The 13,790-nt window shown below is 44.9% G+C and overlaps 1 protein-coding gene across 1 annotated transcript in view; it reads left to right on the forward strand.

Moving 5' to 3' along the window:
- LOC137293063 (uncharacterized) overlaps positions 1–13,790 on the forward strand; it is a 34,424-nt gene that overhangs the window by 18,800 nt on the left and 1,834 nt on the right. The window contains exons 3-6 of the mRNA XM_067823880.1: positions 5,277–5,377; positions 5,606–5,676; positions 6,707–7,052; positions 9,831–9,995. Coding sequence (XP_067679981.1) covers positions 5,277–5,377; positions 5,606–5,676; positions 6,707–7,052; positions 9,831–9,995 — 683 coding nt within the window. The remainder of the gene's footprint in view (positions 1–5,276; positions 5,378–5,605; positions 5,677–6,706; positions 7,053–9,830; positions 9,996–13,790) is intronic.

Genomic DNA, 13,790 nt, shown 5'->3' on the forward strand with positions numbered 1-13,790 from the left:
CCAAAAAGTACTTGAATTTGTACTTTACTGAGAAAGTGAAATCCCCAATATGACATATGTTGCATTTGACCACTTTCTAAATGGCATCGTGTAATCATAGTAAAGGCTGACAATAAAAATTGTAAAGTTTGAGAAATCTGATTCTTCCCTAAACTGTCCCGACGAGCACAGACAACCAGTTCATGGTGTTAGACAATAGTGTGTTTATTTAATGACGTTTACCGTGTATGGTCGTTGATGGACATTGCACAAACGACCAGTCATTACCTGTAGGTTACACTTCAATGCCGCATCATTGATACACGGTCGTATCCAGCTCATCGGTAGTCATGTAGCGAGAGAGACGGTGACGTTGTCATCATCGTCGGCGATGTAACGAGAGAGTGAGGGAGGTTGTCATCATCACTTATGATGTGCTGAGAGACGGTGAGGTTGTCGTCGTTGTCTACGATGTAGCAAGAGAGACGGTGACGTTGTCGTTATTGTCGACCATGTGGCGAGAGGGACGGTGACCTCGGCAGCGTCACAAACTTTCCGCGTGATTTCAACCGAGCTACATTCGTCAAATAACATGCCACTGATATGCCCCAACCTCATGAAAAAGTGTCCTTGAAAGTATTTCCCTCTGAACATTGATATGTGTAGTGGCAGGTTTGGGGCATTAAACTATGTTTTTCGCCAGACGATGCAAGCAGACGTACCAAGGAACCTCTGCATGAAGTGTTCGAAACCAAATTGGAATTCCCTGTCTGCTGCGAATGCGCATTCGTCTAGTCGACCGCGTCCTTGTACCGCTGATTTTAGAGGTGGAAGTAACGGTTTATCACGATCATTGGTTTTCATAAATTGTTGTTGTCACACTGGTGATAAAGCGTTACTTCATCGCGGCCTTGAGTGAAGAAAGTCAGTCACGTCCACTCTGATAGAACGAACATCCTCTTGCTTTATTCATACTGCAGAGGAGGACACCATGACACTGACTGTCGTGCGGCCAGCTTACACTGCTATCTTACCCTGTCTCTCAGTAACTGACTGACTGAGTGTAGTTTCACCCCGCTTTTAGCAATATTCCAGCAGTATCACGGCGGAGGACACCAGAAATGGGCTTATACCCATGTCGGCAATCTAACCCGGGTCTTCGGCGTGCGAGCTTGTTGTAAGAGGCGACTAACGGGATCGGGTGGTCAGGCGCGCTGATGTCATCATTTCCCAATGGCGCAAATCGATGCTCATATTGTTGATCACTGGATCTGATCTGTTGATCACTGTTGATCTGGTCCAGACTCGATTATTTACAGACCGCCTCCATATAGCTGTAATATGGCTGAGTGCGCCGTAAAAACAACTCACGCACTCATTCCTATGATAACACAGCATTAACAACTGATCGTACAGTCCGTTTACTCTGTACTGGCATATTCCAAGTGTTCATCCTCCCTCATCTAGGCGAATCGAGGATGTACATGACAGCAAGCAACATACGTGGCCATGGTCATCTTTCTCAAGGAGATTCACGTTTCAATAGGACCATAACCATAATATGTCACACCACAGTCTGTCTCTCCGCAGAGTAGCTAGTGGGCACACACTTCGTAGATCATTGTAGAACAAGATAGTCCTGCTCACACATATTCAAGAACCCCTACACTGTTTATGAACAACACAGACCAGCGAGTTGTACAGTCAAGCTGCATTATTTCTCCAGCTGTGGGTAGCGAGTAGCTTCTATCCATGCTCTGTGCGGACTGTGATGGATATCCATGCTAGCCATGCTCTGTGCGGACTGTGATGGATATCCATGCTAGCCATGCTCTGTGCGGACTGTGATGGATATCCATGCTAGCCATGCTCTGTGCGGACTGTCCATGCTCTGTGCGGACTGTCCATGCTCTGTGCGGACTGTGCGGACTGTGATGGATATCCATGCTATCCATGATCTGTGCGGACTGTGATGGATATCCATGCTATCCATGATCTGTGAGGACCGTGATGGATCGAGATGGAAGATCCATATTTGGATCTGTTTGCATTCCCTCTAGCCAGGAAAGTCTCTGAGTTTCCTGTATTGCTTTCAGCCCTCTTTACATACAAATGTACCATTGTCTGCAAACTGTTGGAGATGATGGACGAGGTTGTTTTTGAAAGAGACATAGCCAATATTGTTTAACTGCGTTTCTGGTCCCAGGGAAACCTACAGCAGGTAGTTGCTCGTACTGGAGTTTCATGTCCTCGTGGTCAGTGCCAACATGTGCTTCAGGTCGCGGTAGACGTGTTTGTGGGTGTGTCTGTGCATGCATGTCATCTGCGTGTATCCTGTGCCTGTTCACATTACCATGTCCTTATTGGTGTCGTGGTAACAGGTTCGAATCCGACGTGGTTCTTTGTGATTAGTCTTCTCGTCTCCCCACACACATAAAATGTATAGTTCGTGCAGGCAAGTCTGTCTTCAGAAGACGCTACGTATGGATTTGGAAAGGTGATTGCCGCTTGAATTCAGCGGCCGGTCTCCAACATTAGACATGTATCAGGTCTCCGATGCACTGCTTAGCCTCCTGACGTCCACAAAATTACACACTCAGCAAGTTTTCTTACAGACAGTAATATCCACTCGTTTGAGCTACAACAACAGCAAAAAATCTGTTGGGAGAAACAGATCTTTCTTATAACTAGCGCCATATATACAGAACATGACTAAATATCAAATGTTCCATAAAGGGTCCGTTTTATCATCTACAGTGTTGAGAGGTTTATCGTAACATGTGCTTACACACATGTTGGCTGACATTAGGTAACTTCCTCTGAATATCTGACAACCTGTGAAGAGTTTTTAAACGCTGCATGGCTGAGCTCCATCCCTTGGCGTTCCCGCCTACCTACATCAGCACCTCGCATAAACACCATCTTATCACGACATCGTCATTTTTCCACACACGACATGTGCATAAAACGGCACGTCTCGGCCATCAAGCATACATTTCTGATTTACTTAATCTCGATTATGTGTGAGTATTTCTCGCCTGAGAAAGCTTCTGACACCAGGCGGCAGAAGGGAACAGCTGTGTTCTGTCATTATCTGGCGGACTGGTGGCGCTATAAAAACCAAGGGTGCATAACTCTAAATTTTTGACGTGAAGTCAGTTTTGCATTGATTACATTAAATCGCTAGTTTGAGTTCGAACCTCGTATTTGGTCTGAGACAGAGATCTGGATATCGCTATATTCAATTGAATGTGTTTTGATGGTCATTTCTGTTGAAATTGTAATTAAAGTTTTTAACCATCTCACATCTGTAACATAGCATGGCGGACCACGCCGAAGAGAGTCACGATAAACAGGAATTTGTGCCAAAATATAATGACTGAAAATGAAGAAATACCCTGCATACAATCTGTTTCTGAATTTTCTGTTTGTGGAATTAATTAAGCAAAGGTATGAAGTTTCATCCCGTTTTTCAGTGTCACGGTATTGGCCTTCTCTGCGGTCTCAACAAGAGTATTAGCACACAGGAGGTAACTAACTATACAGTAAAGCCCTGGGTACAAAGAAACTCTATTGGCGATGGGTACAAAGAAACTCTATAGGCAATGGGTACAAAGAAACCCTATAGGCGATGGGTACAAAGAAACCCCATTCGCGATGAGTAAAGGAAAACCCATTCGCGATGGGTACAAAGAAACCCCATTCGCGATGAGTAAAGGAAACCCCATTCGCGATTGATACAACGAAACCTTGCGGGCGACGGGTACTTCCAAGGTGGGAGGGTCAGATGCCCTGTTTCAATGCTTGACGTCGACGTACCTCGCACCTAGAAATGGGTTCATTCGTGGCCTGGTGCAAATTGTGGATGTTCCACACGTCTGAGTGAAATCTTGGTGTCTGGTTAAATCCATTTGGGGCTGGAAACATTTTAACGATGCTAGCCCTGGGCCCCGTTTCACAAAAGTCTCTTAAGCCTAAGATCTCGTAACTTTTCTCACAGCATTCGTACCTCCTACGTGACAGTATAGTAGGTACAGATGCTACGAGAAAAATTATGAGATCTTGGGCTTACGAGAGCTTTGTGAAACGGGATTCACATGTCTGGCTGGGTTTTTGACTTATTTCATACACTGCGTATATACGTTCCTGCAGCCTATATGTAATAGAAACCTGCTCTCCCACAACATCCTCGGCCCGGTCATTTTTTCAGCGTGAAATCAAACAATTATTCGCCTTCGGCCCTGGTCCATTGTTCCGCAATCATAATGAAGCAAGATTAATAGCACACAGAATACATGCTGTATCAGGATATCTTTCAGTAATGCATACTGTCTGAATCGCTCACGTGTCAGTAATGATAACTGGAGATGTTACCCGTATTGACACGTAGTGTCCACCAGTACGGCCACCGCGGAACCTATCAGATATATACAGCATTAGATCAACCTCAGGTACCACACACCCCGTTCTCTGTTATCTCCCTCATATATCACCAGTCTCTCTTATCACACTCTCATGTGTTCCTAGATGTCAAACATGTCTTTTGTATTAAGATAAATGTGCGTTAGAAACTACTGGGAGGACTTCCGTCCCCAACGACCAGGCACTTTACCCTGCCATTTCCATCCCAACGCCACATTTAATCCAAGTCAATCCTTCCCAAGCACATCATATATCTGTACGGTTGTTAACAGCTTGAGGTCGATCATTACTTCACAAGTCTGTAATATTTCTTCTTTTTTAAGGGACCTACACTCCTGGTATAAGATCGACATTCACTTTATGGGAGTTGACTGGAGAGTAAACCTTAGAGGGTCAGACAGCGAGTGTTTTACGCCGCACTCAGTAATATCCCAGCTATATGGCGGCGGTCTGCAAATAATCGAGTCTGGGCCAGACAATCAAGCCTGACTACCCCATCCCGTTAGTCACCTCTAACAAGCATGGATTACTGAAGGCCAATATTCTGATCCGGACCTGCAAGGGTCACCCACTCACAGTAAAATCTGATTCTTCAACAGAAGCACGTTACCTTTAACTGTATTTGAATCATGCACAAGCACGGCACGGGGAGATGCACTTTAGAAGGGCAGGAACAGACCACTTCAGGGGCTGTGCAATAACACCCACATTGTACACCATTAAAGTCATGGCCTGAAACCCACCGACAAACCGACAACTTTACGGGAAATGGAGTGTGATAACAAAGACCGAGTTACAGGTCGTGTTGCCCCTTTAGTTCATGCAGATATCAATGCCTCCACTGACCTAACAGTTACATGCTCTCTGTGTTCCAGGACAGAGTACACCTCCAGGAAATACACTATAGTGTACCGTCAACTGAAGGAGAGAAAATGGCGGTGTTGTCCCGGATTCTGGGGAGACAACTGCGAGGAAGGTAAGGGGAGACAACTGCGATGGAAGTAAATTTGGAATCCCCAGATTCCATTACCACTATGTGTATAGTCTGTACCGAATGTAGCATTGTTCCAGGTTCTATCTATCCTCACAGTGTATTTGGTCCCTTTTGTGCCCTTGTGCCAGTCCGAGTGAAATTATTGAGCTTTGTGACACTCCCACCAAACCGGTTTCCCTATGGACTGTGAACATTTGGATTTGCTTCCAGAATGCTTCAACTGCACCAGTATACGAGAGCTGAAGGCTAGACTAGACAGCACTGAGAGCATTGTTAGACAGGTGAGAAGGACCAGGGTCACGGGTCTCTGAATACCATGATAAACGGGAACAAAGGGAATGTTCATTCTTCCACCTCGGCGTGCCTGCTCGACTTCAGCACGGTCAGACTATCATGATTGTACAACCGCTTCAGAAACTCCTCCTTGTGCGGTTTTGTGTAGGAAGCAGCTGCTGTTTTGATGTCATGCTGTGTGTGTAAATTTATTATTTTGATTCTGATTTCCGCTGTACGTTTATTTCTTACATTCATACAAATTGGGTGTCAGTGAATTTAGTGGTTATTCTTCGTAAGGAAATCGCAGATGTTGTTTGCTTATCCCGGGAGAAACGTGAAGATCTGTTAGAAAAGATCTTCAGCCTCCCATGCATTTGGAATGCGATATGACAGGGACGTAGCTACCATTGTAAAAGTATATATCGGGAAACGAAAAACTTGGATTACTGTATGAGCGAACAACGCATTCAGAGTCAAATGCGATGTCTGGTAATGTCTGCTACCGAAACCACAATTATACGGCTGCACTATAATATATTGTTGTGATAAAAATATAAAAATTAATCATAATCGGTTCCCTACTGTTGTGATCGAGGTTTCCGAAATGAAATATATGAAGCTGGACGGTGTGAGAAAGCTGCCATCCAGTAGTTGGTGGAAGAAACCATGCATACATACTTAATGTTAACTGTTCGCATGTTCCACGGTGTTCACCAAACAGCCATGGAGAACAATACTCTGTAAGGGTACAGGGACTGTGGGGTAGCTTGATGAATAAAGTGTTCGAAGATGGCCGAAGTCCCAGGTTCGATTCCCCACATGGGTACAATGTGGGAAGCCCACTTCCGTTATATTGCTGGAATATTGCTGAAAGCGGCCTAAAACCTCACTCACTCACTCACTCACTCACTCACTCACTCACTCACTCACTCACTCACTCATTCACTCACTCACTCACTCACTCACTGTGTATCTGGAACATCGACCATGTGATACCTGGTCACTTAGCATGCTTCGTTCCATGTGTTATTTCAGATGACATACACTCATTCCGCACCCAGTGCCTTGAAATCTCCAGAGGCTCAAGCGTGTAAGTGCCCCCCTGGGCCTAGAGGGGAGGCGGGGCCTGAAGGTCCGAGGGGTAAAACCGGCCCTCAGGGTCCTCCCGGGCCACCAGGCGTTACTCTCAAAGCTGACCCAGACAGAGGTTCAACTCCGACAGTTATTGGTCAAGTTGGGCCCGTCGGGTCGCCTGGACTACCAGGTGCGCCAGGTCCCGTGGGTCCGAGGGGCGAGCGAGGGCCGAGGGGCGAGCAGGGCAAAGTCGGGCCTAAGGGGCCACCAGGCAAGCCCACACTGAAAGATGAACAGAGAGAGAAAGGTAAATATGAAACCTCAACACAAAGTCTCAATAACCGTCTCCCCATAAACCTGTTCATTATACACAACCTAAAATACACTACATACATACACATGCATACTGACATTTATCTTACCTCATACATAAATGTCACTTTCTGACTGGCTGAGCTCTCCTCTATTATTTTCAGTGTACCCTGCTTACAAGCGAGGTGCATTGCTATGCACCCTGCTGCCAATGGCAACTCGTTCGGTACTTCGTGGTTGTAACATTGATTCACGTATGATGTACGGAAATTACCGATGTTTTACGAATTCAAGTCGATTTTAGGGAGATAGCTTTGTTTTTTATCCCCCCGGCATGTAATGCGGGTTGATATAGTCGACGTCTCGTCTGTCCGTCCGTCCGTCCGTAATCATTTTGTTTCCGGAGCAGAACTCCAAAACCATTCAATATTTTTCTGCAAAACTTGGTAGATATATCAGTCAGTAGCTAAGTGGTGCCTTTTGCTATGTACAGGTTTCGGTGACGTTTTTATTTTTGTTTTTTGGTTTCCATGGAAACGTTTCGGACATAGTCTCAAAATGGAGGGATGGGCTTCGTTTCAGGAACAGAACTCAAAAACTATTCAATATGTTCCTGTAAAACTTGGTAGATATATCAATCTGAACCTATAGTGGTGCCTTTTGGTATTTGCAGGTTTTTGTGATTTATTATTTTCCATGGAAATGTTTCAGACATAGTCTCAAAAGTGAGAGGTCTGTTTGGTTTCCGGAGCAGAACTCAAACCCGACGGGTCCAATGTTTTTTCTGAAAAACATGTTAGATATATCAATCAGAACCTACTGTGGTGCCTTTTGCAATCTTGTGATTTATTATTTTCTCGGTTTCCATGGAAACGTTTTGGACCTAGTCTGAAAAGTGAGAGGTGTGTTTCATTTCCAGATCAGAACTCAAAAACTTCTTAATATCTGTTAGTAAAACTTTCTAGATATGTATGGCAGACCCCAACGTGATGCCTTTTGATTCTTAAAGGTTTTTGTGATGTAATATTTTCTCGGTTTCCATGGAAACGTTTCGGACTTAGTCTCAAAATGGAGGGGTGGGCTTCGTTCCCAGAGCACAACTCGAAAACCATTTCATATCTTTCAAAAGATCTTGGCAGATATATGAGACAGATCTTGAAATTGTGACTTTGCTGGTTACAGAAATATGACATTTATAATTTCCATGAATTCCATGGCAACAATTCAAACTTAGTCTAAAAAAACAATGAGTAACTCTCAGAGTATTTGCCCTTTCAAACATGTAGGGGTCGGGGGGATATGTCGTCATCGTCTGCAAAATCTAGCGATAGATAAGCAAAGAAAACGTGCAAATTTAGTCCATGTGAATACTGAGAAGACAAATAACAAGATGCAGGATTCGAATCGTTTAATTCACACAGGTTCGCTGAGGTAAACGATCCGATACCCATGTTCAAAACAGTTCAAAAGTTCATTAAGGTGTTAGAAAAGTTAAGTACGATGTTCACTGGTCCCTCGGGGTCCATGGGTTGATGTACCCTCGATGTTTGTACGCTGTGCACGAAGGTTGATGGGAACATAAACAAACATCGAAGGTACATCAGGCTATGGTCCCCTCATGACCAGTGGACATCTTATATTGTACATCGCCGATAGCCATTTCACCTGCCCAAAGCCACTTTTGTTTTCCGTAGATCAGCGGATGTCCATCAAAACGGTACATCGTATTATCAATCTCAACTCCCCTGTGATCATACAACTCTTGTTACCTACTAGGCGCACAGAGTTAATGTGGCTTTCCCAAAGACTAATTTGGATAGAAACGAATGAAGCCATCTAAACTAAAAAGTAGACCCAGTAACATGATTCTGATGATGGAAATCTGAAGCTAACGTTTTTTAAAAAATGGGGAGGGAAATATGTTTGGGTTTTACCAGGGACTGAGTGTCAGAATACATCTTATACACCTCCAAGTATAGGCGGGTGACGATATTATAGGGATTTTGCTAATTATGCCATAATCGAAAACAATGCCTACATTTAGTAAGTACAACAATCGGAAGCCACAATCGTGCACCATAATAATCTTGCTGCGATTAAATCGTTTAAAACCCAGGAAAACGACGGTCTGTGAGCAAAGTTAACTAAAGTCTGAAATACATTTCTGCCGGCCTGGGAAAGCTTTAATTACATCTATAATATACTAGAAAAGACCACTTCTGGGGGTCACTGTCCATCGTCTTGAAAGTATGGCCACTGGTGAAAGGTCCGATCTTTTCATCCACACTCTCAAAATTGTTCGATCCGACTTGGCCCAAGCTGTCAAAACCAACCTAAACCCCACAGATGAATCTTGAATTGTGTTTGTATATTTAGAATGGAGTTACATCTATCCAAAGTGTATATCTATATGATAGTAATATGACTACCTAAATACGGTTTTGTGATGTCACATTACATCACATGTATGGTGAAGACCTTTTCTGCTCCATTTCCTAAACAGCCTCGATCAAAAGTGTTAAATCTCTGATACAGATGTATCTTGAATTGTATTTGCATCTTTAGAATAGAGTTACACCACTTTACAGAATCTCAGAGCATAATATTTGAAGCAAGCACGTTGCTCAAAGTTAACTGCGACTGAACGCTTGTGATGTAGCAACTATGCTGAGTATACTACAGTAGAGCCCTGAAAACTGATTCATCTGTTCAAAACATCTCCATCAGTTATTGTAACTGAAAGACACCAACAGCGTTTGTTGCTTTTGTCCAGCACAAGAGAACAGAATCCTTCGACTCGAGGAGAGAGTCGACTACTTGGAGGGCCGTGTTCTTGAACTGGAAAGGGAGCTCAACTCGACCGTGGATGCCAGGAAGACCGTGGACGTCCTGGCAGACCGTATTCTGCTGCTGGAGCGGATCTTCCCGAAACTCGCAGGTGAGACGGGTGAGGTTTGTGTCAGGTGGGAGACACATGTAGTTATAGATGCGAAGTTACATATTTAACTCAATCCTCTGTTCAAAGGACGCCATCGAACGGTGCATAAAGACAGGAAGACCTAATATAAACTTAAAGAGGAATGCTAACGGTGTAACGTCTAAACACGCCTTGATTTATACCCTGTCACTAACTCCTGAGTGCATGTCCTGATAGACAACATCCACACAGCACGGTGTGACAACAGTACCAGATCACCAATGTTTGGGTCAAATTAAAACATGGTTCAGTCATTGACACCGCCTGAGGCTTTGCATCTTCTCCAGGCATGAATCTCTGCTTTCATATATCCTAACACATTCTGCCTCATGACATGCTTATGTCTATCGAAGGTAAAGGTCACATTTTTGTATACTAGTCTATATTTTTTCAAATGCCACCAGCCTCAAATTCGATGTCTTCTCACTGCAAATGTACGGTATTGCTGAGATGGTTTTAGTTTCGGAGAGTATATATGAACTGAAGCGCAAAACAGTACACCTCTGAGTTTGATGGTGGTTAGAATGAAACTAGCGAGATATTTGGGTAGGCTCAGGTGTAGGGGTGAAATGTAGGGGCCAAATGTAGGGCCATGTAAAGGGGTTAAGTGTATGGATCAAGTGTAGATCTCGCATGTGTGGTTCAAGTGTACAGCTCAAGTGTAGAGGTGAAGTGTTGGGACCAAGAGTATGAGTTAAGTGTAGGGTTCAAGAGAAGGGATCTTTAGGGGTCAAGAGTAGCTATAGGGTCAAGTATACGCGTCCAGTGTAGTGGTCACGCGTAGGAGTCGATTGTGCATGATTTGCGAATGTCACGTGGGAATGAGCATGCTCTGCCTTTCACTTTCTCTCTGTCTTTTCGCAGAACTAGAGCTAAACGACCCTTCAGCCTTGCCTTCTATCTTACGGGCATATGCAGATGAGCATGGACGAGACAAGCCTAAAGCACGCAAATCCTTCCGCAAAGCAACCAATAAGAAACCGACTAACAGCTGATATGTGGAGATCGATATGAAAGGCGTGCAGTGATTGGTTAAACTTACACACGTTGACACGGAGACCTTATTCTGAAGTGCAATGATTGGTGCATATCAACCATGTAACCTCGTCCTTAATCGGCGTCTACAATGTGCAATTATTATAAATGTTCTGTACATTTAGGTATGTGAGATCTCTCGTAGAGTATTGTATGAGCCGTCGTAAATGCAGTTGTGTATAGACTGTACCCAGCCTTTGTCCACTGCAGTAGACACAACCGTCCACCAAACCTCGTGACTGTTCATAGACTTTCTCACAACGATGGCCCTCAATACATTTATTAATTTATCTGTCATACTGTATCCAAAATCAGTGCAACATGTTCACACACTCCTGGACATTTGGAACCCTTACACCCGGGTTAGCTATCATCCATATCTTACCAAAATACACGTGTTACATCAAAACAACATACATGTCATTGTGGAGTTTTGTCACCTGCCAACTTCTCTCACCTGATCGGAATATATATTTATATAAATTCATTGTGATAGTTTGAACCACTTTGTGTCACGATGGCTTGTTTTACATTACGGTTGTATTTAGACATGACGACAACTTGGCCATCCATTGGTCAACTGTTCCTCATCATGCACTGACACGTACATATGCGTTGTGATCCACCCCATTGTATCTTGTTGACGTATTGACGTATTCAATACCATGGTGACGCGGATTAACCTGTTACCTCAAGTCGGTTTATATGACGACAGATGGGTATATCTTTCAGTAGTCTCAATTTATATGGATCCTTCATTTAGAAGCATGCTCAACTTACTATATGTATTCGTCTACGTCTGGCATATCCTTTAGGTGTCCTTCAGTGTGTTGGTAGAGTCCCACGATGCGTTCGGTGAGGTTGTGAGTGAAAGCCGTCGTGTCGTGGACTCACTCCCGTCACAGCTGCGTGTACTGTTGTTACGACTTTAGAAGTAAAGGTCTATGTGTTTCTGGAACTCTTGTGTTGTTGGATTTGTTTTGTACAGAAGGCATGAACCAAGGGATTTGATGGCTATAAAATTCTGCTGATGTACTATGAGACGAGAGCAGAACGTATTTGTGTGTATGCCCGTGAGTGTGATTCCAAGTGAGGAATCTATCTTCAGCGGCACGAGGTAACGATGAAACCACCCACAACCCCGGACACCACCCACAACCCCGGGCACCACCCACAACACTGTGTTCATCATTATCTCCCTCACCCCGGACACCACCCACAACACTGTGTTCATCATTAACTCCCTGACCTCGGACACCACCAACAACACTGTGTTCATCATTAACTCCCTCACCCCGGACACCACCAACAACACTGTGACCAACATTAACTCCCTCACCCCGGACACCACCAACAACACTGTTCATCATTAACTCCCTGACCTCGGACACCACCCACAACACTGTGTTCATCATTAACTCCCTGACCTCGGACACCACCCACAACACTGTGTTCATCATTAACTCCCTGACCTCGGACACCACCCACAACACTGTGGGCATCATCAACCCCGTGACCACGGACACCACCCACAACACTGTGACCATCATTAACTCCCTAACCTCTGACACCACCCACAACACTGTGACCATCATGAACTCCCTGACCTCGGACACCACCCACAACACTGTGACCATCATGAACTCCCTGACCTCGGACACCACCCACAACACTGTGACCATCATGAACTCCCTGACCTCGGACACCACCCACAACACTGTGACCATCATTAACTCCCTGACCCCGGACACCACCCACAACACTGTGACCATCATTAACTCCCTGACCTCGGACACCACCCACAACACTGTGACCATCATGAATTCCCTGACCTCGGACACCACCCACAACACTGTGACCATCATTAACTCCCTGACCTCGGACACCACCCACAACACTGTGTTCATCATTAACTCCCTGACCTCGGACACCACCCACAACACTGTGACCATCATTAACTCCCTGACCTCGGACACCACCCACAACACTGTGACCATCATGAATTCACTGACCTCGGACACCATCCACAACACTGTGACCATCATCAACCCCGTGACCCTGGACACCACCCACAACACTGTGACCATCATTAACTCCCTGACCACGGACACCACCAACAACACTGTGACCATCATCAACCCCGTGACCCTGGACACCACCCACAACACTGTGACCATCATCAACCCCGTGACCCTGGACACCAACAACAACACTGTGACCATCATCAACCCCGTGACCCTGGACACCACCCACAACACTGTGACCATCATTAACTCCCTGACCTCGGACTCCACCCACAACACTGTGACCATCATTAACTCCCTGACCTCGGACACCACCCACAACACTGTGGCCATCATCAACCCCGTGACCCTGGACACCACCCACAACACCGTCCACAACACATGGTACTAGGTCTTACCATTGTCTCTCAGTCTCGGTTGTGAGTAGATTTACGTAATATTCTAGGAACCTAACGGTCCCGACACAACTAGTAATTACTGAAGTGGCCGTTCTGTCTGTTTACGGGTCATGTTGCTGAAGCGCTGCATTGTTCTCAGTCTGTCAGCAGCAGATTTGGGACTTCAAACCATCACAAACATAACGTCGATAATCGACGCTGGGCTGTTAGATCAAGTGAAAGAACGCCAAGCATGGACAAATCAGTCAGTCCAATGACATTAAGAAATCGGTTGCCACTCAGATATGGTTCCAGTTGAT

Source organism: Haliotis asinina, chromosome 1 (assembly GCF_037392515.1).
Source record: "Haliotis asinina isolate JCU_RB_2024 chromosome 1, JCU_Hal_asi_v2, whole genome shotgun sequence".
NCBI classification, from domain to species: domain Eukaryota; kingdom Metazoa; phylum Mollusca; class Gastropoda; order Lepetellida; family Haliotidae; genus Haliotis; species Haliotis asinina.